A 26,642-nucleotide genomic window follows, 5' to 3' on the forward strand; every position below is an offset into this window, starting at 1 on the left:
TGATCTTGATTTTAGAACAAGACAACTGTGCTAAGACTGGTGTGCATGTTGGGTGCAAAGGTGGTGGGGTTTGGAGGAGGAGCAGCAGATTTCTGGGTGTGTAAATGGAGAGGTGCTGGGACTGCAGATGGCTTTCACAGCAAGGGGTGGTTTTGTGCTGTCTGCTGTCATTGTCAAGTGACTCTTTAACCAAATCACTAGGAGCCAATCCTAAAGCTCAAAGCCTCTTGCCAATTTTAACAAGGTGTGGGAGAGAATTCTTTTATTACTTAAAAATTTAAACCAAAAGTGTATCTTTAAAAAAGAAAGATAAAAACCCCCAACTTTCCGCAGGTTCTTTGCACCCAGAAGAACTTGGGAGTGCAATCCTAGTGACTCAATTTTGAGCCAAGAAAAGCAGATCAAAGGCTGTAATGAAGTCAATAGACCACATTACAGCAGAGGGCTAAACATTCTCCCAGTTAATATTTTCCATTTTGCAGATTCTAGGAATATGTAAAACTAAGTGGGGAATAAAAAAAATGAGCTGGAGCAAGCTGCTTGAGCTCTCCTAAAGACAAATTAGGAAGCTGAGTGAAAATATTCCTACCTTCAGCATCCTTAAATAGTGCTGTGCCCACAGCTACTCAGTAAGCTGTGGCTGTTCCATTTCTGCTCTCGGACCTAACACACCCCACGTTCATCACGCTGTTTAACAGGGGCTTGGTTCCAGCAAGCAGTTTGTTCTGAATAATAGCATTTACCACAGAAACTAAGTCTTGTTTTCATGTAAAACACCTGAAAAAAACCACTTGATTAAAAAATATTTTATTAGGAGTACAGTGTACCTGCAATGTACTTTATAAGGTATTTTCTATAAATGACTACTGCATAGATCTGGTAGTTCCTGTTCATATTTCTTCAATACATTAGTAAGGTAATGAATAACACCTTTAAAAAAACCTACATCTCTTTATTTAGTTCATAAATGTTCAAGCAGTACAACAAATAGCTTTGGGAGAGGTTTTAATCAAAATAACTGTAAAGCAGTTTTAAAGTTCAGTTATCAGTATTTCCCCTTTGTCCCCAATGAAAACTATTTTAAACCAGAATATTTCTTTTTAAAATAAACCTGATCATGCTGTTATAACTAGTTTATTCTTTTTCCTCTTTAATTTGTCTTTCCAAGTCCTCTTTCATGGTACATACGTTTGGCTTTTGAACCAGTAAGTGTCAGGCTCTGAAAACTGCATTTTCCTGACAAACCCCAGCTGTGGAGGTCAGCTTTGTTTTTTCTTTCCATGTACATATGTACCTGTCCACTTCAATTAGAGAACACCGACCCTCCCTGCTGGCCACGGCCAGGCTCACGGGCAGCAGCTCTGACTCCGTAATGACAGGCTGAGCATGGCTTTGGCTGGGGCTGAAACATTTGAAAACAAACATGGAAGAAAACCCCACTGAACTTGATCATTTAAAGCTGCACACACAGCAGCCTACCTCGGCATTTTGGCAGGACCATAAACTGCACGTGTAAGGAGAAAGTGCTTCAAGTTTACTGGCTGCAGGATATTAAAAATTATAGGATCTTTTCTATAATTTATGACTGGGAGATGTTACAGATGGATAGGATGGGTAGCTTATGGCACTTGCGTTACAGGACCAGTGAATATTTAAAACTAACGCACATTGCATTCCGTGACCAACTCTGGCATATCTGTGCCTTAAACATTTATTACAACATCGTGATAAATAATATACACACTGTATCTTTTAAAATACCATATAAACCATACCTCAAGAATAGGGAGCCAGCTTCCCTATACATTACCCTACAACACGTCCCTAGCCTGTGTTTTTTTTTATTCTAAAAACAAATCTGTAACACTGGATAACTACAGTAAGCAGCCTACACTATTACACAAGGAAGGCAGTATTGGCACTAGACTGGCAGAACCCCGCGGTGCCGGGCACCGTGAGCGCTGCCTGCTGCAGCCTGCGCCGGGCAGTCGGGCCTCTGCACCCCTTGTGTGGCACCTACCACTTGCCAGGTATCGACGTGCCACACTCGTACCAGCGCACGTAGTTGATCTGAGTCTCCCCGCCTATCTTCCCAAACTTGACCGGTTCCTGACGGACTGCCCTGAAAAATCCTGGAAAAGAGAACAGAGTTTTGTTTGCACAAAGCGCTCGGGACAGCACCGTGGTTTGGTTCCCTGGGAAGTCTAACTAACAATTCAGTGAGTGGCTGAAATAGTCACCGAGCCATTAACCCACATGCCACAAGCAGAGCTGCTTGCTGCCCCTACATCCACTGGCACTCTGCAGTTTGCCAACCCAGCTCAGAGCTAGAATGCCTGGGATGCAGTGCGGAGGTGAAGCTGCCTCCCCTGGGTATCCCAGCACCCTGCCGTGGTGTTGGTCTGTGCCCCCTCTGTGACAGTGAAATAGTCCCCACTGTGCAGCCTTGACACTGCAGTGAACCTCAATAAAACCCGGCCACTGGGGAAAGGTCACAGCATCTCCCCATCCCAGTCACCCTCCTGCTTTCACTCTGACACTCACTTTGACAACACACTTGCTTCCCATTTAAACAATTAACATGAGGTTACAAATTACATTGAGGAACTGGGCTCCATCCAACCTGACCATAAGGAATGGATGTGTGGCTGGATCAGGCACATGGACACACACACAAAAAAAAAATACTGTTCTGTAGCTGAGAGACAGCAACAGCCATGATTCTCTCACAGCACTTCAGGTCAAATATGTGTAGTTAATTCAGAAGTCAACCTGCTGCAGCTAGAACAATTGGTCTGTTGGTCTTTTCTTTCCTCTGTTCAGTTCATTTGCTAGAAATACAAGCTACTGAAAAGGTGAGGTCTCTTGTTTGCTTGTTTTGTTGTTTATTTTGGCCTAAAAATGATCGGAGCTCATGAATTCACTCAAATGCAGTTGCTGAAATCAAACTGATTATAAGTGTCTTTTAAACTGAGGTAGCAAGGTTGTTAGGTAAAAGTTTTTTTAAAATATTCAAATATTTTAAAAGGTGTGAATCTGGTACAACTGAGAAGTTTGCTGGCAATGCAAATTGGATTCTGACCATCTCTTACGCAAAATATCTTTTCAAATGGGCAGCACTGACTGGGAAGGGAAAAGCAAAAACCTCTTTAGAAGAAACACACAAAACAGATACACAAACACCCTTCAGACCTTCAATTACTTAGTTTTTTGGAAAATTTTGTGAAAGACTTAGAAAATTCACATTCATCTCCCACAGCTACCTCAATGCGTATCTGCACTCATGTGGGATGTTTTGCAAATGAAACAGAGGATGGTTTGGTCAACACGCTGATATTGTACTGAAAACTGTTTTGCTGTTTTTCTCAGTAAAATGTTCCATGACACGCTCAGCACGCGTGCACGTACCAGTACAGCCTGAGTTCTTACCCCACAAGGAACAAAACACCTCACCCTGGCACTGCTGCCAGCAGCAAGGCAGGAGTTCAGCTGACAGAAGTACAAATTTCTTGTATCGCAGCCTCAGCAATGGGTGAAAAATAGCCAGGCAGGTCATGGCTGTGTTTAGCACATCCAGTCTCAAGTCCACTTAGACCTGTCTGGAATTTTGGGCACACTTTTGCAATCAGTACACACAGAATTCCTGCAGCATGAATTATATTTTCCAGCCATAAATTTTCAATTTCTAATTTGTACCAAACAAGGTACTTAATGCCCAACTAATTATGTACTGTGCTTTAAATCAACCGTGGTAGTTTGAACACACCACGTAATGCCTGTCTGCAAACTCAAACTTGCGGCTGGGTTTAAATATGTAATACCAACTGTGAATAATTTGTTGGGCTGTTTTAGACGGGAGAGGGGCTGTTTGCTACCTGACAGAACCCAAGTCATAACTGTCTTAATAAGGCATCATTCACTGTCAGAGAACTTCTTGACCCTCTTCTGCCTGCTGGCAGCACCTTTCATCGCCCACCCCTGCAGTGGGCACTGAATCCACTGGCAGGAAATAGAAACAAACAAAGGAATTGCCAAGGTTTGCTACAGAGACAGGTGCTGGGAATTACCATCTTTGACAGGTAGATCTTCTTGCTGTCCTGTCCTTCCATCTAAGAATGAGTCTACAAATTGGCAGTGATCTTCTCCATGGCCCCTCTGGTCTCCTATGTTATAAAATTTTCCTGAAAGCAAAGAAGCAGCAGAGTTAGTGAAGAGTATTTCCAAAAACCACCAGAGGCAATGGGCTGTACTCTTTCCTCTGTGGGGAAGCCAAGGTGAATGCTTTGATTCTTTTCCTCTCAGGACCTGTAGCTGTAATTTGAACATGACGTGCAGGCTCCAAGTGCTCATGGCTAAGGCAAAAGTGCCCGACTCTTGGCCAAAATCTATGCCTGGACATAATTCTTCCCTCTCCTTACATTTCATACAGTAAGGGAAATTCTGTTACTACCAAGAACATAATCAAAAAGCAAGTTTTGGTAGTGATTTGAATGGAAGGATGGAAGGCAGGTCTGGTTCCCTGTCAGGAAGCCCCCAGTACCTTCAGAGATGTTTTTATAGACCACCTCCTAACATAGCCAAGGCCTGTTGTATAAATCATCATATTTTTACAACATGTATGTGCAAGTGATATCCCTTAACATATAGATGACCTGGGATACTAAGTACTTATCCAGAGCATGGAGCGTGCCCATGTATTTGCTTGCAGGATTGCTTCACAGGACACTTGACTGCAGCCGAGCAGAAATCAAGGTCCCAGGTGTCCCATGGAGCATGTGCTGATGTTACAGGCTGTGCTCATCCTGCTAACAGGCTCAGGGAAGGAGCTTTGACAGCTGTTTTTACTTGCTGATTCGATTTGCAAGACATTAGTAAAATTCAGTTCAGAGGATGGAAGAGAGCATGCTACCTTCTCTTCCCAAACCTGGGACGGAAACCTTGGATAAACTTAACCATTCTTTCTAATCATCTTTCAGAGCACTTAGTTCTAATATGTTCAACTTTTGGTTGAGATGTTGAAAGGAAAGGTGAGAGAATTTAGAAAAAGGCTCAGGACACAGGTATAAGCTAGGCAGAAAGTCCAGTTACTCGTCAGATCCTGGGTGTCCTGGAGCCTTGAATCTGTGCCAGTCTGGCCATTTGGGAGGTGGTGGGGTGGGTTATAATACTGCTCCCAAAGAACAATTAATAAAAAAGCAGCCTACCAATAAACTCCAACGTTTTTGTGATATGAACAATGCTTTGCCAAAACTTCTCACCTCCAGCTGATGGCCTCTGTCCATGTGGTTCTTCTGTAGCTTTACAAAATTATTTATTGCTATCTAGCTTTGGCAGCAAACATGTTTTTTTCTGTAGGAGAACTGGTCAGAGGGAGTTCCTCTCAGCAAATTTTTGCTCTGAAATTAAGAACATTCAGGCTGCCCAAAAAAGCCTTTTTTTTTTTTTTTTTCTTTTTTTCCACAGCTGTTGAAGGTCACACACAGAATTTATTTTTTTCCTTCCCTCAATAAATACTTATTTTTAGGTGGCCTGCTTTTCTGGAATGCCTACAGTGACTGCTCTGGAGGACTGTTAAATGAGGTCAGCAGTGGATGCTGGTTTATGGAACAGTCCTGGCATGTGAAACGGAGATCAGTTTTTCTCCATAAGAGAGAATAAGCCAGATATTTTAATGGCTAGCACCAGAACAGTAACTTGCAGATACACACATATTCTTGGGGCCTACAGCTTAACCTATGCATAACTCAAACAATCAGTCTTCATAAATTAGCAGCATTCTCAGTGACTATTACATTCTTACTGCCCAATTATTTCTGTAATAAAAGAACACATTTAAAACCTTTCAGCTAAGAAATAACTGGTTTTCTGTTTTGGGGATAGCAATTCTAACACAAAGTCAATTTTTTCCCCAGTGTTCCCTTGTGGGTGGCCTTACAATCTTAGATACAAACTTTGTTTTATACATTATAAATTCCACGGGACTAGAAGAATAAATTCATGCTAAAAAACAGCATGCAAAGATACAGTTTCTGCCTGCCTTATGCAATGGCATTTGGACGATGCAGCCGAGTTTTGAGGCAATTGCAGTGCTTCAAGAACAAAGCTTTGGAGGATTTTTCGGCGTGCAGCGGAACTCCGAGCTCGGTGCGGCCCCGCACTGCCGGGACACGCGGTCCCACACACACACATGATCCCACACACGGTCCCACACACACACATGGTCCCACACACACACGCGGTCCCACACACAGTCCCACACACACACACATGATCCCACACACGGTCCCACACACGGTCCCACATGCACACATGGTCCCACACATGGTCCCACACACACACATGGTCCCACACATGGTCCCACACACGGTCCCACACACACACATGGTCCCACACACACACATGGTCCCACACACAGTCCCACACACACACACATGGTCCCACACACAGTCCCACACGGTCCCACACACACACATGGTCCCACACACGGTCCCACACACACACATGGTCCCACACATGGTCCCACACACACACATGATCCCACACACAGTCCCACACACACACACGATCCCACACGCACACATGGTCCCACACATGGTCCCACACACACACACGATCCCACATGCGGTCCCACACACACACATGGTCCCACACATGGTCCCACACACACAGACAGTCCCACACATGGTCCCACACGCGGTCCCCCCCCCACACACATGGTCCCACACGCACACATGGTCCCACACACGGTCCCACATGGTCCCACACGCAGTGCCGCTGGCCACGCTCGCAGGGACACCCCGCTAGCCTGGGGCACGGCGAGGGGACCACCATGAAACACTCAGAGCAGAGCCTGGCTTCGAGGGGAAACCCTCCCTGCACACAGACCTCACCCAGCAAACGGGCAGCAGCACCTTTCCTTCTGCAGAAATATTTCGCTTCTTCTAAATATTGTGACAACTGGTCAGCGCTGGTTGTAACAATTCAAGTGCAAGAACCAGGCTTAGCAAATGTAATGAATACAGTGTGTCTACCTCATCTTTTTCCAGCCAGGTTAAACCACCACCCTTCCAGCAAGAACAAAAACAATCTAATGAAAATAGGAAAATGGGCTCCTGATATTCAGCTTTTCAGATTGGAGTTGCTTTCATTGCAGTGTTAATTCACTTGATTTAGGGCTAAAGTCTAGTCCTGCTAGATTAGCACTGCTATTTCCTCTGCTGGCTGGTTTTGGGACACATCATGCCTCATATTGCCAGTGCCTGTCATCTGATCAGAGCTGGTAAGTACAGCAACAGCTGCATGAATGATACATCTGTTCAAAACATTCTCTTCTATTCACATAATCACTAAGATATTATTTACATATTGTACTTACTATTAATGACAAGGCTTTCTTTCCTTTTCTGCTCATCAGAGAATAGTGCTGAATGCAAGGCAGGGAAGCTTAAAATTATGGCAATGTTGGCTGCCCTACATATCCCTGCTCTTTCCCTTCCATATTCTTTCCACAGAGCCCAGAGCCCCGCTCCTGTGAGGTGCTGAGCTCAGAGATGGGGCAACTTTAGGTTGTGAAAGTGGATTCTTCCAGCCACAGTCTCTCCTAACTAATTCAATGTGATGTGCTGGACACACTTGCCTGGCTTGCTCTCAACAGGCATTTCCCACACATCTTTGTGCTCAGATGCCATGCTAATGCCGTTGTCACGGAGCTGTCTGTGACAAGAGACTTCACACAGAAGAGAGCCGGGAGCCCGGGATGCATTATACAAAGTTAACATATGACTTAATGGAGCAGATACAGCTTGCACAAGCTGCATGAGACACAAAAATCTCCTATCAACTGACTGAAAAACACTTCTCACAGGCTGTTTCCCCAGCATGTGTCACCTGATTCAGGTCTTAAACACATCACAATCAGCTGGTCTTAAAACATCAAACAAAACTTTAGAATGCAAGTCCAGGAAGTTTTCCTTAGTAATAAAATATGATAACAAAAAGGTGAGGGAAAAAGGTCATAAACAAAAATGGGGAATGTGAAAACAAAACAAAAATGAGCAGGTAAGTAAAACCTGTTGACTAGAGTTAGTCATATATTTATAAGCCTCCAAGTAATGAAGTAACCAGATGTTTACTGAAAGGACTGGGAATGACAAGTGTAATCCTGGTATAAAATGAGGTCCACATCCTCCAATTAATAATTATTCCAGGCTACTCTTTAAACACCAATTTGGCTGTTTTGCAATATATGCTATTCACTCTGATATTTATCAGTTTTTTGTATGATCCCCAGTATATGAATAGGTACTTAAAATCAGATCACTGCAGAGAGGTTCCTTTGGAGTCTGAAAACTCTGTACCAAACATATCAATGATTACTGAGCACAAGCAGATTACTGTTTATGATTAGTCCGTGGACTAAATTAAACAAATCTGGTCACACTTCACCAGAGCTCATCTAGTTGTACCTCTTATTTTGGAAACCATAATATCTTTCACGGATATATAATATGGACAGCACTGATTTGAATGTTTCTTACCTGTAAGTGAATCACTGAGGTATATCTTGTATCTCAAAGAATTGCACAGCTGCACACCCACAAACTTCTTGTACCAAGTCCTCTTTACATACTGTTTGCCTTTGCATTCTGAGTATGTGTCAGAATTGAATGGGATTTCTGTCCAGATAGCATCTTTCCCCACTGCAGGAGAGGAAAAAGGAGGCTGAAGTATGATGCTGGATACAAAATCACACACAATAAATGCATTTGAATTACTAGAACTGAAACCTTGATGAAGCAGAATGTACCATGACACCCGTATTTTGAACATGAGAAATATTTCAGGGAAGCACCAAAGTATGCAGATACAATTGGTACTGAGACCTCCTCCTGCTGTCCTCTGGTGCAGGTTTGGAATAGGTTCATTCTAGGACCTTGTTAGGGAACAATGTTTGTATTGGAAATACTCTCATTTATGAAGTGGGTGATACAGTCACCATTCTTCAGTGCATTCAAGCCAAGACAATCAACTTGCAGCAAACTGTGATCTGACAAAATATATATAAAAATGAAGTGCCATTAATTATGTGGAAAAAAATGGTCCTACAGTGTTTGTCAAAGTGAAAGTGATGACTATTACAAAAAACAGCCCAATTTGCTTGAATGATCTCAGCTCTTCTTCAAAAGCTCAGTCCACCTTCCATCAAGGACAGGAAGAGTCTTGTAAGTGGCCTAAAGCAGAGCTAGATCACGCCTTCTGAAGCAGAAAATTTTCCTAAAACACAAAGACAGATAAATAGAGTCCTCCCAGTTGTGCCTCTGTTAACTCACTTAAAAACTTTGGAGTAGATTATTAATTTTGCAGAGCTTTCTTTACTTTAATGACAAGGTTGAGAAAATATGAGGCTGTCCTTTGCTCATTTGTGTACATTGGTTTGAAGCCATCCCAGCTGCCATGGGAGCTCCACATCACGTTGATTGCCTTATGCCCAGGTAAACAAACAGCCTTGAATTCCTTAGCAGAGGCAGGGTGGAAGGACTGAAGCTGTGTGTGAAAGCTGTGTGATCCTGAAACTCATCCAGCTGTGCAGCAGAGCCACCCTCCTCGTAAAATTCTGCTATCTCATTTCTGAAAAAAACTGCTGATCAGATTTATACAGAAAACACTTACTTGAAATTGGCTCACTCACTCTTGGGTCCGCTGGGGGAAGAAAACAAACATTCAATCAAACACTGTAAAACGAACATTTCCAATAATTCTATGGAAAAGCATTGGTAAGTGATTTTTTTACAGCTGACGTAAGCTGTAATTTGTGAAACAGAAAGAGTTTTGGAAGTAAAGTTAACTTTTGTATTAAATTAAATTAGAAGAAATATATTTCTTGTGTGAAGCTCCAGTATCAATGATCTTTTAATAATTTTACTTATGGGACAAAACCAGCCAAGCAGAGTTCTAGTAAAAACAAGAGTTTAAATCTGTAACCAGCAACACCCAATTGTACTGTGTGTTATTAAGATTTCAATTTTAAAACCTAAATAATAAAAAGGGCACATCTGTAATACTGGCCACAAAAAAACTTGGCTTTGAAAGACCAAATGTGAGAAATGGATGTGTGCAATTAAGAAAAAACAAAACTGAATGTTTAATTTGTCCAAACTAAATAGGAGACAGAACATAAGCCTTGTCATTCATGAAAACTGCACTTGGTGCAAACAATTTTTTTTCACTTACAACAATCTAGAATTACAAAGAGTGTATTCAGAGTTTTTAAATATGTGTGGCATAGTCTGCACTCCTCCCTGAGTAATCCTTTGCTCAGCCAAAACTCTCATCCATCAGTGACAGCACTAGTTGAGGACTATTAAATTATTACACCTGGCTCAAAACACGGATTGAGAAAGTCCTTTTAAAAAGGCTAAGTCCATTTTGTGTTTTGTGTGGTCTTTCAGTACTACCAAGCAATAAACACTTCTGCACAAAAGATGGTATCTCGCTTGCCTAAAGTCAACAAGTCAGCAAGAATAGCGAAAGCAAAAGTTCTCTCATTCTCACCTCTGAGTCAGAGAGAACCTGACTTGGGAACCAACCAGTGGCAAAAACAGATTTGTAAACACCTCTTTTACAGTTTCACTGGGGAGTAAACAGGGTGGAAGGGGACCTATTGGGACACTGACTTTTCACAACAGCTCTTTCTCAATCCTTATTTCAGCCAAACAACATCACTGTTTTACAGCAGCCTTATTGAACAGGTAGCAAAAACACCTATGAGCACACCATCCCAAAAAAACCTTAATGTTCCCCATCCAGAAGCTGCTAATGAGTTGCATAGATGCAAAAAGGTCAGGAATATAAATCTTAAATGACTGAGCCCTCTCTAAGGATGAAGTAATTTTCTTTGCAATGAACACCAGACAAAGTTCCTCTGTTTTTTCTCTTGCAGTCTGTCCATCTTACATCCTCACACAGCACAGTTCGGATCCCAGGCTGACTTTCCAGGCATGGTGGTGAAAAGCCAGTCAGGAGACAGTAAAGAGCAAGACTGAATGCACAAAATGAAGTGAGAGAGCCTTTCATGCATCCCACAAACATGGGTACTGAAGGTGCTGATCTCTGAAATTCTTACCTGATTCAGTACTGAATGCCACAACATTGCTACTTGGACCTTCACCAAGGGGGTTCCTGGGCTTCACATGGAATTCATAACTGGTGAATAAAATAGAAGAGATGAACAGTTTGCAAACTAAGCATTCCTGAATACTCTGGAGCAAGCAAGCAACACACATTGGTGCTACTCCCCTTCTGGAGAACAAAAAAGCCCAATTTCTTGCCACAAAGCCATGGAGACATCTTTTGTCCTATTTGTGTATGACTGGAACTGAACACAAAATTAACCAGTCCTTTTGATGATTCTTTGCACACATACTATTAATATTTTATTTAATTCAACACTGACTTGTCTGTCTCCTCTACACAGCAGTTTCAGTTCTGGCAAAGGGAGCAAGGTTAGATTAGGTCTGAGGCAACCTGATAAGCACAGACTGAGTAAAGGACATTGCTATTTATTGTACTTTTTGCTGTTTTAGGAACACAAATCTCCAATTCAACGCCTGTCAGGCCCACCCACAATGACAGACCAGGAAACACAGGGCAAGTCTTCCAGGACAGGAGCTCAGCCAAGGCAAAGCTCCAATTGCTCGAATGTATGTTAAAAATAAGTATATGAAGCAAAGGCACTGTGCAGAGTCTCTTTTGCATGTGTTTTTACTGATGTGGCACAACACTGGTCTGTGCTGTAGTTATCTATCTCATGATCCATTTTCATCACTGTGTTGGGAACCAAACACATTGCTGTGAAAATAACACAACTGAAGAAAAAAATCCAAGCCAGCCTCCTCTTCTTAAGCCTCCCCCACCTTTCAGTGCTTGATTAACAGTGGAAGTGCCACATACAGTGGGACACCTCCCATGCCCTGAGCTCATGCAGGGTGAATCTCTCCTAACAGAGATTCATCAGTGACAGGCAGCCACAGGACACGAGTCAAAGGGACTGTAGGTCTGGAAAATGGGCCCCAAATTAGAGGCACTTTTGCTGTAAACACATAAAAAAATGTGACTCTCAGAAGTGGGCAACTAAACATCCAGCTCTTGACTCGAGAAGGATCAGTTACCCATGATAATTTTGGTGGCTCATGACTGAAGCACAACATTGTAATGTATTGCTGAATCATTTCCAAACAGCAATTTTCTAAAGAAAGAAAACCGCCATACCACACTCTGCACAGTTGGAAATTTGTAAACTCCATTTGCAATTCCCCAGAAGAATAATTCAATCCAAACTTTGGATTACCTCTCATTCCTCCTTGGCTCCTGCAAAACCTGAGCTAATTAACCTCAGTGGAGTATTCACGCAGTACCCAGCAACTGTTTTCCATCCACTGTACTTCTAAGACAATGTTTAACTTTAAAATTGCTTACTTAAGCAATTGCCTTTATTTCTAGGGTTTTATTTTCTTTTTGAGGGAAATACTTATATAGACTAGTATGCTGAACAGATGCATTGTGGAAATTCATAGATATTGCTAAGAGAAACACAGTCTTCTTTTGAGCTGACAAAGTCTATTTGGAGAAATTTTGACATTTATTTAAACATTTGGAATTACCTATATTACCCACAGTAGGAGGGAGGCACTAACTAAATAATCAATTTAAGAAATTTATAAATCTTCATTCTCAACTCCAAATTGCTTAAACAAAGACATGCTTTAAAAAATAGGACCTGAGTAGTTAGTATTCACATTGGCCATGTGGTAGGGTAAAATTTTTGTCAAGAAGTGCTCTCATCTGGTAGGAAATGTCATAAATGTCCTAGGGTGACATTATAGTGTTTGTATCCCAAATTTTGTGTCCTGTTTATGTTTGATATTATGTTCTGTGCTTTCAGAACTGACTCTGAAAGTGAATTTTGTTTTGTCTTGTTAGCAGCTGATATCAGTTCTCTTGTTAGAGAACTGTAGCAAAGGGGTTGGAGATTCTTTCTGAAGAATCTCTGAAGCATAAACAAAGATTTCCTAATATATTGGGGGGGGGGGTGTTAAAGTAATAGCTAGATGATACATTTTCAAAAGTGTAGAAATTAATCCACACCTAGATATAAAAGACTGCAAAAAAGTTTTCCTGCTTCCTTTACAGAAGGAACACTTGATCTAAATTATTATTGTAATAGTGATCAAGATGGAATGTTCTATTGCATTATGGGCAGTTTATGGTTTGCTCTCATGGGTGATCATAATCTGGGTTTGTCCCTTTGTATGCACTTTGCTGATTTTTGAACAAATATATTGTTCTCAATAGTTGATATACCCTACTTTGAGCTGCATCAGGCAACATTCTTCATAGGAATCAGTACTGTTCCCAAAAATATTTATGAACTTGGACTCACCAATTCTCTAATTCCAAAAAGACAAATACAAGAACCGAAGGTTATTTTTCAAGAACTGTTTTTCAAATTGTGGTTTAGAGGTCACTAGGTTCTCTGCAAAAGACCAAACCACAGCTTGGAAAATTAAGACAAAATTTAAATAAAGAACTAAAATCTACAGATAGAGATTTCAGCTTATGTCAACATATAAAGAAAATTGGAGAAAAGAAACATAATAAAGAAATGTCCAAAGTTTGGCTCAGTCAATTAGGGAAGCTTCTTATTAATAATATTAAAAGGAACTTTTAGATACTAAAATACATGCAATTCTACAGTTCCGTGGTAAGTGTTTTTACAAGCATCACAGGCTCCTTTCCTCTGCCAATTTCAATCCTAAAACAATACCAGTGGCTTCCACGGTACAAAAATAACAACCAACCACTTTTGGAGATGAAGAGAATTAGCCAGCTGACAGAACACTGAAAAGGAGAGGAAGGGAATGTCGGACTGGGATCACAATATGGCATAGTTTAGTGTATTTTTAAAGCTATACTGTGGCTGTTTTAATAGAAGACAATCTAAAGTCTTCCTTTTTTTTGTGTCAGGTGAAAGATCTGACAAATATACTTAAAATGGTGAGAAGGGTACAAAAGGTACCATCTGTTATGCACTCCTACAGAAACCACAAAGAAGGGGAAAAATGCTTAGAGTTTCAAGGAGAATGTATGACAAAATTAATAGAATCCATGTCTGCTGCTTATTCAGACTCACCTAATGAGAAACTGGAGTCTATATTCCACTTTATATCTGCCTCCCTAATACACCAAAAACTCTGCTGTCCTATGTAAGCAGCAATCTAATGCAGCACACCTTTAACATTTATAAGATTGCTATCCTGCAAACTTTTGGAGAGCAGGTCTTCCAAATCCTCCCAAACTGTGTAAGACAATAAAAGTCCTTGTGCAGATTAAATGGACTTAACTTACAGTAATTACTACTTGGAGTGTATTTTTCCAGCACAGGAAATCACTATACCACATGGAACTCTGGCAAATGCAGCTGCTCCTGCATTTTTCAAATCATGCAAAAGGAGAAGATTGAAGATTGCAGAACTGAAAATAGGTGAAGAGAGATTTTCACCATAACAGGAGAACTGGAGCAGCTGAGTCCTGGGACTTCAGGTCTATTTCTGGGGAGATGCTGGTGTGGGATGGCAATTGTGCAGGGCTCTGTGCACAGAGCTCCTCTGTCTCTGCAGAGTGTGCTTGGATAGCAGTGTGACCATGGAAGAGAGAAAGAGAGAGAAAGAAAAAGAAACAGAAAGAGAAGAGAAGAGAGAGAAAGCAAGAGAGAAAGCAAGAGAGAAAGCAAGAGAGAAAGAAAGCAAACAAACAAACTACTATGTTTTTTGAGGGCTCTTTCTCCTAACACAATTGGAAGAAGGGCTTAAGAGAAATGGGAAATGCTTATCCATGAACCCTGATATCAACAGCAATTTACTACAGTATCTATTCATTTTTTAATAAAAGAAATAGAAACCTCCAGCATTTTTCTGCCACTTTCAGAATTTTGCTGCATTGAAGCTTTCTTTGTAGTTTCTATCTCTTGAGCCTTGCTGTTAACAAAAGCTAAACTTTCTGCATTGATAGAGGTTTTCTTTGATTGATAGACAGTTTCCAGCCGTCTTCAGGCTCTTTTTTGAAGGCTTGTATAGAAATTTGGGCTGTAGAACTTCCTGGACACTATGGTCTGTGCTATGGGCTACACTGCCCTTAAACAAACCACTAGAATGAAAGAGAAAGTGTACGCTGACTGAAAAAAAGGGTTCCAAGATAGGGCAGGGATACAGAAATAAAAACTACATATTTTGGCAGAGAAACCAGCAGAAATAACAAAAAATCTCATTGGAAAAAAAACCCAAACAACATCTGCATTTAATATTTTTGGCTAGGAATGTCCATGAAAAAACTACAGGTCAGTGAAACCAATTTTTTTCCAAGGAGAATATGCAGAGGAACACCATTATTACTACACAAGAGATGGAATTAAGACAACAAAAACCACAGAAAGCCCATTTCTCTCTCAGGCCTCTCAATGTTTATAGCAAACAGGCAGCTCAAGGAAAAAAATACTGAAAATTGTGGATAACAACCTTATCTTGGCTCACATATGGAAGATCTTGCTTGACTGTTAACATAGGAGAAGTTACTGCAATGCTTTCCTATGAAATTTTAATGTAAAACAAGGAAAACAGCAGAGTCCTGGATATACTACTGGGAGTTCCAATGTGAGCAGCCTTTTAAGGAAACTCAGAAACAGGAGACCTGTATGACAACTTCGATGGAATACTGCAGGTCTCAGTCCTCAAATGGCTGCTTGGAAGTTAGACTGTAACTACTTTGACCAAAGCCATCAGTCTTGCAGCTTGACTCTCTTCCAAGTGGAATAAACACTGCATTTCTCACTGTAAGAATCACAGAATTTCCATGTGGAGGATGAAAAATTGTTAGTTCATATTAGTGCATTTGTTTCTCTCATTTTTCTTTGCTAAGATAGAAATGACATTCGCATTAACACACGAAACCACCTCTACCTGCATTAAAGAAACTGGAGGAAACGGAGATCTACAAGCCCAGAAACTGCCCCTAAGGTCCAATCTGACAATCAGATGTTGTGAGACACCTGTGAAGGTGACCGGGTCTAAGCCCCTTTTCATGACAGGGCTGGCTTAGTTCCTTTGAGCTCAGGGTTCACCAACTACAGTAGTGACAGAAACTCATTGTTTGAACAGCAGAGCAGAGACTGAGTAGCTGACTATGTTCAGACTAACCAGGAGAAAGAAGAATAAATGGAATTTGGTTGTTACCATCTTTTCATTAACAGAAAAATAAAGATGGCAAAAACTGCAGAAAGTTTGGTGTGTGCTTTAGTGTGATACTGAACAGGGAGTTGAGTGAAATGTGACCTGGACCTACTCTGAAGTCCTTGGAAGCTAACAGAAGCTAACTGCAGTCATAACCAACACTGTATATGTGAATATTAGATCACAGAAGCACATCTATAAGAGAAATGTTTAAGCAGAAGACATTCATAAAAGAAGAGGAAGTTTTCTTCAGGCACTAGTTATATCCAGTGAGCTGTCTGTATAAGGAAGATGTATATCATTATCTAGCTCACACAGCATAACAACACCACATACTTTGAGATATTTCAGGTAAAGATTACAACCAGAGGCAAATCTGATTAAATTAAACAGAATTCTAGACTGAAGCCAATCAGTAGCTTACTGACAGCAAGAATACCAATTTCAAGAACTCTGACTGACCAAATAATGGATATCAACATTTGGTCTTTCTGGGTTATTTAAACTATCAGAATTCTTCTAAGATCTGAAATCCTGCAATCACCATATTTGGCAATTGTCTTGGTGAAAAAGAGGATAAAATATTTGTCCTAGAAGGAAAAATCCTTTAAATAAATGTGTGGTTGTCAACAGTGAGGCATGCTTTACTGTAGGAAAATGGCACAGATATGATATGTCTTTCCTTGAGCAAAAAATATATGGATCTCAGCATTCCAATGAAATCACTTCGTACAGGAGGCTCTAACACATTTTTTAAGACAAACCCCCCAAACAACCCATTGCATTAGAAAGCAGCTGACTGTGCCCCACCTTATTTAAAGGGTCTATATCCTCAGTCAGAAGTTTTTCAAATCTCTATTTGACCTTCATCTCAGAGTATCAGCCTTGCAGTAAAGTCACCAGAAACACATAAAGGTGGCATATATAAGACAGAAGGGCATCAAACATCCATAACATACACAACTTAATTTGTTTAAAATGAACCTTCACAAGTTGTGGTACACTTATGAAAGTCCATTTTCATTTCCATCTCTGTATTACCATGGTAGGAGTCTGCTAAAATCAAATACTTGATAACTGTACTCGAATTCTGAACCCTTTTTTCAGCCAGTGCATTTTTTCTGGATCTAGTCACTTTTCAGACAGCTAAATGGACACTCAGGACAGTTCACCATAATCCTCATCCCACTGAACCTCTGGGTTGTACTTACTGACTGCTGCAGTTGCACACTGAATTTTTGATGGGCAACTGTAAAAGTCTCTTTGTTGCCTCCCTAACACTGTCCAAATTCCTGAAATATTTAAAGTCTGGCCATTATCTCCTAATAACAGATTCACAAACATTTTAATGCCTTTTTGGGAAGTCTTTGTTTCAGTCTGTCTGCTTTAGGTCCGTCCTGAGCTGCCTTCAGCTCTGAATGCACTGGACCTTCAGCACAGGGGTTCACACAAGCTTCACTGTGAGATTCAGGAAAGTTGGAAAAATTAGGGTCTCTAATTCAGCTTGTCAGCTCTCCTAAGTGTTCCCAGGCCAAGAGGTTCTTCAGCCAGTGCTTTTTTTCTGGATCCAGTTAATCCACCTTCTGTTATTGAGCATCTCTCTTTCCATATATTGTTGGAAGTTTTGCAAGTGCTGATCACTTGTGGGAGGGATTTCTATTTCTCTTCCAAGTTTCTTTTCCAGCTCTACCTTTTCTACAGCTCTTTCCTTTGAGGCTAGTTATGGAAAGGTTTCCTTTCCAGTCTTAATGTATTTCTTGGTGGATTTTTAAACATACCAGGGACTCTGCTAATAAATATTAAGCTGTGTTTAATTTTTGCTCTCCCTCCCATTTGCAGTCAGTTTTATCCACAAGCCCATTTCCTTTATCTAATGAGCAGCTCCTGATAGACAGAAGACTTTTATTATGGACATGTGATGTTTCTTGGCAGAACAGATACTGTCTACATGATGCCACCTGTCTTAACCACTTTTTTGTTTTCCCCGAGTTTAGCGTGCCAGCAAGCCTGGATTTAAGTGGTAACAGCACCTTCCTGTGCTTCTGCCAAAGCTCTCAAGGTGTCCTCAAAATTAGGAAATACACATTTTACTTGGAATGGGACTTTTGTTGAACAAAGCCACTCTGAGGACTTTACATCCTTAAATCTGGTGAGCCTTGGGAGACATGCACCACTGCAATTTGTATCAAAGGTTTTCAATTTTGGGCAGTGGCTCTCTAGGTCCAGAAAGGCTTTCACTGTCTTTCCTTTTTGAGGCTGGTCTTGGTGAATGGTAGCTGCTCCCTGCTCAGGAAAAGTTATCCCTTTATATCTTAGATTATCTAAAACAGAAATATCCACTCACCAAAGCCAAATGGATGGTCTTGCAGGAAAAACCCCAAGTGTCACTCATTAACCTTCTGATCAATTAACAAACAACATAACAAAAGACAATGGGTTTTCTTCTCTGCTCTGAATTTTACCATAAAAAGTAGAATACTTTTGAATGAGATTTGATATTTAAAGATAGATCATGCATAAGCATAAGCATTGAACTAGTTGCATGAGAGACACACCATGAACTGGAATTCACTTACTCATTTTTAATTTGCCAGCTCTTTTAAGATGCTGAAACAAACTTATATATTCAGGACAAATGTGTTTTTCCTCTCCATGGTAATTTTCTTACTTTTGACAAATAGTCTTTCTGATACAACAAGTCACTTCTGCAGCTTGTCCAGACCACAAACACTCTTGGAAATTTCCTAAAGATTCCTCAAATACATTTTATCTGTTAACTTACACGAAAGTTAAACCAAACCATACTTTTTTTTTTTTTTTTTTTTTTTTTTTTTTTTTTCTATCAAAACAGGAGTAAAACCCATTGGGTCTTATTTCCATAGGTATTACCATTTGATGTAGCAGACAGCTGAGAGTCTAAATTAGTTGGATTAACTTAGAAAATTATATTTTTTAGCTACCTTGTGTCAGGTTTTAGGTTTTCCACAGTAGAATGGGTTTGATTTGTAGTGATAATTGATTTCTCCTTTTCACCATCACTTCCTCCATTTTCAGTTGACACAACCTCATACTCTGGAAAATTACAGTAAAGAAAAATTAGATCAAGTAACATATCTATCTTGAACTTCTTAAATATAACAAGATAGTGAATGGGTATGCAATTTTACAGGGATGCAACCTTTCTGCCTTTTGCCAGCCTGAAGTCAATATACAGTTTGGACTTTTGAATTTATTCAAGTTGGAAAAGAAAAAGCAGGAAATGAATGAGCATGCAAATATGTGCATGCACACACAGACAGACACCAAAAACTACTGGCTGCATCCAGTGCCTGCTTGTTACTCAGTGCACAAAGCAACAAATGCCCTTTATTTCTGTGGCAACACAAAGGACCAAGGTGTGAGCAGAATGGTCTTAGCTCCTGACACCTGCAGTTTCTATGAAAACAAGGAGGTGAATATGATCATTTTTTGGTTGCTATTTGTCAGACCTTTCCATTATACATTGGTTTTGGTTGTACCCAATAAAACCCATTGTACACAGTTAAAATCAGGCAAAGTAAGGATTCAAAAAGCAAAATGATGCAAGAAATTATGTTTTCTGTTTCCACCTTTCTATCTGAGACAGCGCATTTATTTAAAAAAAGAGATGTGATGCTTAAATAAGATGATTGGAAAAACATGCATAAACTACAAAAATAGAAAGAGATGACAGCAAAATTGGTTTAAGCCTGTCTAAACAAGTAATGTACTGGTGCCAATATGAAGCAATCACTGTTTTCAGAAAACAGGATTCAATGCCTTCTTTTGAATTCAGAATTGATTTTGATGAGTCATTAACTGGGTTGTTAGTTAACTTCAATGTTCAAATTTTTGTCAGCTAATGTTGAAATACAGAAGAGGATGGAAGAATTAACAATGGCCATCTTTGCATGTTTACTTGTGTGCTGAGTCCTGCATGACTCACAGGCATTTATTCTTAATATAAACCCCTTCCTCTAGAAATTAAAAAAAGCCAGATTCTTTTAACAGAGTGGTCTTGTTGACCCTCTTGCAGTGGGTCATAATATTGCAAGTAGTATGCTGGCAAAGTTCTACTGACTAGATGGATGTAAGCTTTGTGTCTGGCCCACTGTGAAACAACAGCCTCAGGTCAAGAAAGATGCCTAAATTATGAGTGTGAATCTAGATATACTGCTGTACTGTTGGAACTTCTTGACTAGTTCTTATCCTGTACAGAGAGGAGCCAGAAAATTGGAAGAGATATGGACTCATATTTAAGTACCTTTTCATGCCATCATTGACACCAATGATCCTTGTTGTGTAAATCTTGTTATAATCTAGTAGCATTTTCTTACCCATACTTCAGATGACAGTAGCATAAAAAAACCCCCAAACCACTGAGCTCATTTAATCCCTGAGGATTAAAGTACTTTTAAATGGTAAAAAACTACTGGGAAAATAAATTAAGCTGGAAATACTATATTATCACACAATGGAGGAAAGAAATCAAACCAACCAGTAACAGTGTCATTGTCTGGTTTTTCCCAATCCAATATGACAAAGGATGGGCAGCCCTCTACAGTCACCACCGTGAGGTTGGTTGGAGGATTTTGCGGAGGACGAGTGGGCTCTTCCTTGCTGCCAACTTCTTCTTGAGGAAAATGTTCCAGAGAGCTCGTGATGGAGCAAGGCACATCATCATCCTTCTTCATGTACTTGACATGGGGGGCTAAGAACAATGGGAAAGGGCTGTTATTCAGTAGAGTGTTTTTACAACATGGCAATGCCCTTTCACCTGGTGCACAACATCCATCCCAGGACACCAAGCAAAAGTCTGCACAAGTGAAACACAAAGCTTTCAGAATAAACCCCATATATTCAATAGCAAGCTGCTCCTCATTTTTGTTTGTTTGGTTTGCATTTTACACTTTTGTCTTTTTTTTTTGCTTGTTTTTAATATTTTACTTATTGTTGTTTGACCTGGAATCTGCACTGCTTCACCCCCTTCCCACTGGCACCACTGATGAAATGACATTCTGAAGGTATTAGCAGGTGATGCACACTGCTTGAAAGAATTAAAATCTCTCACAAAATAGAAAAATAATTTTAAAATCATATCATAAAATAAGACTTGCAGCTTTTGAGGGGTACACTAGTACAAAGGCATCACATACACTCTTTTACCAGTAGGAGCAATAACTTTAATCCAGAAAGTAAAAGCAAAATTCAGTCTAGAAAATGCTGGTTTGTACTAGAGCTCTTACATCTGCCACTAAAGTGACAGAGAATCAAATAAAATGTTGGCCTTTGAATAACCAAATAAGATAATTTGATGCAAGATAGCTCAGACTTCATATGCTCCCTAAAATAAAAATACCAATAGTTATGAATATCCTACCTTGGTACCTTGGTTTTCCTGAAGAATCTGTTTCTGATGTAGGACTTGAGCTGAAGACAGTTTCATCAACTGCAGAAAACACAGTTATAATTTGCAATAAATACAAAGTTTCAGTGTTAGAACTGCAACATTTCACTTTTGTAATTTTAAATAATTATAAGAATAGACAAATGGTAGGCATTTGCTACCAAATCTGGCTCCTAATTTTGGGTACTTTTTCTGTGATGCTGTGTAAGCCCTGCACTTACCTGCTAGTACAGCCAGCCATAATCAAAATTACAGATTTCATGACTGCTGCTGGATTTAGTTCATGCAGTATATGTAAAATACTTTTTAGACTATGGTCTTGCATTTGCTTTAATTTAATTTTTTGGTAAGGAAGTAAAAGGTCAGCCATGGAAAAAGGATCTTTTAGCACTGTGCTGGCTGTTTAGTTTGGGGCTTTTTTGATGTCCCTGGGATATATAGAACTATTACACTGGCAGAGTAACTTCTCTAAAAATGAAAATGAGGAAATTTAAAAAATTCTGTCTTCACAGTGTACAACTTCTATGAAATCTGAAGGAAATTGAAAGCAAATACACTAGTGAAGAGAAATGTGCTAAAGTGGCCAGGATTCATGATACGATGTTGTATTAATTAGTCACTACACTGAGTGTGATGCAAATGCTACAATGGACCTCAACAGATAAAACGCAATACCTTCCTAACAAGCATTTATAAATAAATCTAGCATCCAGCATGCTTTACTGGGACTGTGGGTCACAGTGAGTTCATGCTCATTGTAAGGAGAAAAGAATTTAAGTATTACTATAAATCCAGGAAAATAAGAAGCAGCATCATTCATGACAATATACCAGGAACTGCACATTTGGGCTCAAAAATTCGAAGCACATCCTCCTCCAAACCCAGGTATGCCACCTTGAAAAGACTTAGCTCTGAATCTGTAATCCACTCCCAGTTTCATAAAGGGCAAATTACCCACTGACCACTATGATAGCACTACTACAATTTTTTTCTATTTAAATGGTGGCAGTTTGATCAAATAAAGAAGGCTACCACATCCATGATGAGCACTGTCAGTCACTGACAAATAACATGTTGAATTTATGTCCTGGGAAAATTGAAGCATCCAGGAAAAGAAGTGCCTTATCCGTTTTTTTCACAGCTTTAATTAGCCACAGAATTGTATATAAAGCCTACTGAGTATGTATGGCTTTCTAGGAAGATGGAAGCTTTGTCACGTTCTCAATTACCAAGATGTGTACGAGAAGGGAGCTAGATCTCAGTCAAATCAGAGAAGTTACTAAGAGGCATAAAAGAAATCAGACTTACTCCAGACAGAAAACTTTTCATGTTAAATATATAATGCATCTATTGATGCATTCAGTTCAGGGAAGGGAAGCAAAATAAAAATGGAACCTTTAATGTTAATTACAAAAAAAAAAAACAAAAAACCAAAAAAAAACCCAAAAAACAAACAAAAAAAAAAACAAAAAAAAAAAACCAGAACTGTTTATAACATGCTTACCATAATACTCTGGAGTTGCAAAAGCTGTTGGTGTCTTATATAACGTTCCTGTCCTCACAGGTGGTGTTGGTCCAGCAGGCTTAGCTATAGTGACAGATGGAGGGACTTGTAGCAACAAGACATTCAGCATTTGAAGGAGTCAAACTGCTTTCTGATTTCTAAGAGAACTCAGTTTTGTGACAACTGCTTCATGCAACAAGTATTTTCATTCAAATCATAGTAATGCCTCAGCTGGATTTAGGAAAGTTCTGAACTGTGCTACCTGCAAATGTAACCCAATCCTGAAACCCAGTAAGAAATTTCATTGCTACTTTGAGGTTGTCTTGGAGGACTTTACTTGGCTAGAATATAACCTGGTTTAATGCACAGAACCATCCTACACAGACTGGTAAAAGGATGCAAAATGACCACCACTGACTTTGCTGTTCCTTGAAGAAAAAACACATTTCTTCCTGAGTTGCAAGGCACAATAGCTGAAGTCAGCAACTGAAACTTGGAGTCCTCCCTCAAATATAGGAAAGATTAACCTCTGTTCTCAATACAGCACATACATTAGTGGTGCTGGAACATTTCTAGTGATAAACACCAAGTCCATAACTGTGGTCTGCACTGAGGGTTTAACCACAGAACAGTACTGGAGCTTCCACTAAAAGAAATTAAGATACACTTCAACTGAAAGCAAAGAAAATGCAGCCAAGTCCAGCATTTTCAACATTTATAGCACTGTATCACTCAAGAAGGGAAGATTTCTTGATAGACTCATTTCTGTAGTAGGTTCCATAAGTCTGGACAGAAACTAACTGATAGAGGCAATGTTATCACTTATAATTAGACAACTATTTAAAAAAAGTATTTTAGATTATGTGGCATTGCTGTTATTCTTCAGCTGTTACCACCTAATAAAGAAAACAGGTTTCTAAGAGGCAAACAATCCAGGGTAAAGGTCTTGATTTCTTGCATAACAGCTGTAAAAGACAAGAATTAAATTCATAAAACATGCAGATACTCCCAGATAACCATGATATGACAGCGAAATCTCAACTCTGAAGAGTCAAGAACTATATAGTGTAGTTACCTCCCTGTCATATATGATACAGAACACAGCAACTGAAGACAGAACTCTAGTGAGCCAAGTTTAAGACAACAAAAATCCCTGCTTTCCACTAATTTTCTTAATAGAGTGGAAATCTGAAAGATTCTCGCTAGAGTTCAGTTTCACAAAGTTTCTGGAACTCTCATTTCCATTTTTTTACCCATTCAGGAGACTTTTAATGTCTGCATAGAAAACTTTCCATAATATCCACTGGATGAGTTAGAAAGATGCAAGTAAGGAATTAATCACAGTGCTAAAGAGAAAGAGGACAGAATTCTGACAGGGAAAATCCAAGAAGAACATTGAGGCAATTTTTTCCTGTTACTACAGTGGAATTGTCTCTCCATGGAACCAGAAGAAACAAAATTATAATGTTTAAAACTAAGCTGGATAAAACACTAGGAAATAGAGAAGAAGGAAAATCTACCGTCCCCACAAGGAAGAACCAGATCATTTAACCAATTTATTCCATCTTGAAAGCCTAGGAAGGTATGGCAAATGCTGACTACCACATAACCTGGCCTCCACTGTAAGGAAAAAGGTTCAAATTTCAAAACACTGGTAAATTAATTAGACACTTAATGGAGAGAATTAGTATAGACCCCAATACAAGCAAAAGAAAATATATGAGATTTTAGGACTGTTTTCTTGGAACTATTACTAAGGAAACACCACCCTACAACAGGTACAGACACAGTATTTCAATCTTGGCTCTGCTGATGAATAAATATATAGACTGCCTCATCCAATCTGGAGATTCTTGCTACTCATCTGCCACACAAAATACTGAAGTATTATTTAGGTCTTTAGTACCTTAATAGCACATAGAGTCCCAAATGAAACAAACAAAAAAGAAAAATCCACAATAGGAAATCCAGTAGAGCTGTATATTCATATATAGCTGTATATTCTAATATATCTCTAAGGAACTACAGAGATCAATATGAACAGGAAAAAAGCTGTCATGATGTTAGGCTTAAGGAGATGATAGTTTCTGACTACATGGAATAATGTTAGCCTAAGGATTCTTATATGGAATCCACTGACAGAACATCCATGTGGATACTGAATACCCGCTTCAGGATTAACTTAAAACAAAATATGAAAGGTGAAAGTTTCTATGTCCTCTTAAACCAATACTGAGAAGCCAGAATACTTTAGCACAATAATCAAGCTGAACTCTGCACATGACACAACTCAGCTTGGTCTACCTCCCAGTGCAGTTAGTTGTCTGGGTGACTATTTGCTCATTTTTTGCAGTAGCTAATGGATGTACCATATATATATATGAGCAGTTCCATGATAAATAACCAGTTAGTACTAGGCACTGAAGCACAATAGTCAACATCTCCCATTCAATATGCACATTAAATAGCAAAAACAATATTAGTAGACATTAAATATTCTTAAGGTTGATCTTAAAAGACGACTTGGAGTGTGCTATTTTGTTTTCAGCTCCCTTACTAGGCATGATTTCGATATAACTAGGTTAGGGGAAAAAAACCCCAGGGTTTTTGTAAGAAGACAAAAGACACGAGGCCTGTATGTTTCAGAAGTCTAGTTTCTATAGATATCACAGATCAAAGAAATCTATGCTATAGAATTCTCCTAAACCCTGCTAGCCAGTATTATCTCACACACAATATGCTGAAAAGGCTGAAATACCTGGACTCCCTGGTTTACCAGTCACGGTGTTAGGAGGCAGAGGTTTTCTTCTCATTTGTGTAGGTCTGGCAGGAGGTATAGGAGGGTGCTGAGGGCCAGGTGGTATGGTCACTGAATGGCATTACAAGACAGAATTATTAATTATTTATCCTCAAATTCCATAAAAGCAGAAACACACTAGAAGTTGTATTCTGACTTCTCAATGTTTCATGTCTGATTTAATACCAAAAGTGGAGAGGTGAGATTAGGAGCTGATCTGAGTTGTATTTTCAGCCTTAAATCCCTGAGATCTGTGTGCCATGAAGTTTTAAACAAAGTTTACACTGAAAAAATTTAGTTCCTTTGAGATTTTGCACAAGTGTTTCAGTGATTCACTTTCTGTGCAGTTACTCATTTTTGTCAACAGTAATTTTTTGGCATTCAAATGGATACATCTTCACACAACAAACATCAACTCAATGTGCTAGGAAACATCTTCAGTATCCTACTCACAGAATTTCTGACCTCTTGTTCTTTCTGACTAATACAACCGGCCACCCTCAGCTTGAAGCAAAAGATGTAAAAAAATGAAATTATCATTGGGAACACTTTATTCTGTGTCATTCAAAACTGAAAAAAGTTACTGCCACCTCATACACTGACATGGCTAAAGTCAATTACTGCTGTCTAAATTTC

General features: G+C 39.6%; 1 protein-coding gene across 35 annotated transcripts in view; it reads right to left on the reverse strand.

Moving 5' to 3' along the window:
* Nucleotides 1–791: 791 nt before the first annotated feature.
* The window catches only part of ABI3BP (ABI family member 3 binding protein), a 127,412-nt gene continuing 101,561 nt past the window's right edge, over nt 792–26,642 (reverse strand). For all 35 annotated transcript variants that reach the window (XM_072933340.1, XM_072933389.1, XM_072933424.1 and 32 more), the window contains 10 exons: nt 25,968–26,078; nt 23,210–23,293; nt 21,679–21,747; nt 20,797–21,009; nt 19,241–19,352; nt 11,123–11,202; nt 9,670–9,699; nt 8,538–8,699; nt 4,068–4,181; nt 792–2,132 (listed from right to left, as the gene is read on the reverse strand). In XM_072933340.1, the coding sequence (XP_072789441.1) occupies nt 2,017–2,132; nt 4,068–4,181; nt 8,538–8,699; nt 9,670–9,699; nt 11,123–11,202; nt 19,241–19,352; nt 20,797–21,009; nt 21,679–21,747; nt 23,210–23,293; nt 25,968–26,078 (1,091 nt within the window). In that variant the 3' untranslated portion in view covers nt 792–2,016. The remainder of the gene's footprint in view (nt 2,133–4,067; nt 4,182–8,537; nt 8,700–9,669; nt 9,700–11,122; nt 11,203–19,240; nt 19,353–20,796; nt 21,010–21,678; nt 21,748–23,209; nt 23,294–25,967; nt 26,079–26,642) is intronic.

Source organism: Taeniopygia guttata, chromosome 1 (assembly GCF_048771995.1).
Source record: "Taeniopygia guttata chromosome 1, bTaeGut7.mat, whole genome shotgun sequence".
In the NCBI taxonomy this organism is placed as follows: domain Eukaryota; kingdom Metazoa; phylum Chordata; class Aves; order Passeriformes; family Estrildidae; genus Taeniopygia; species Taeniopygia guttata.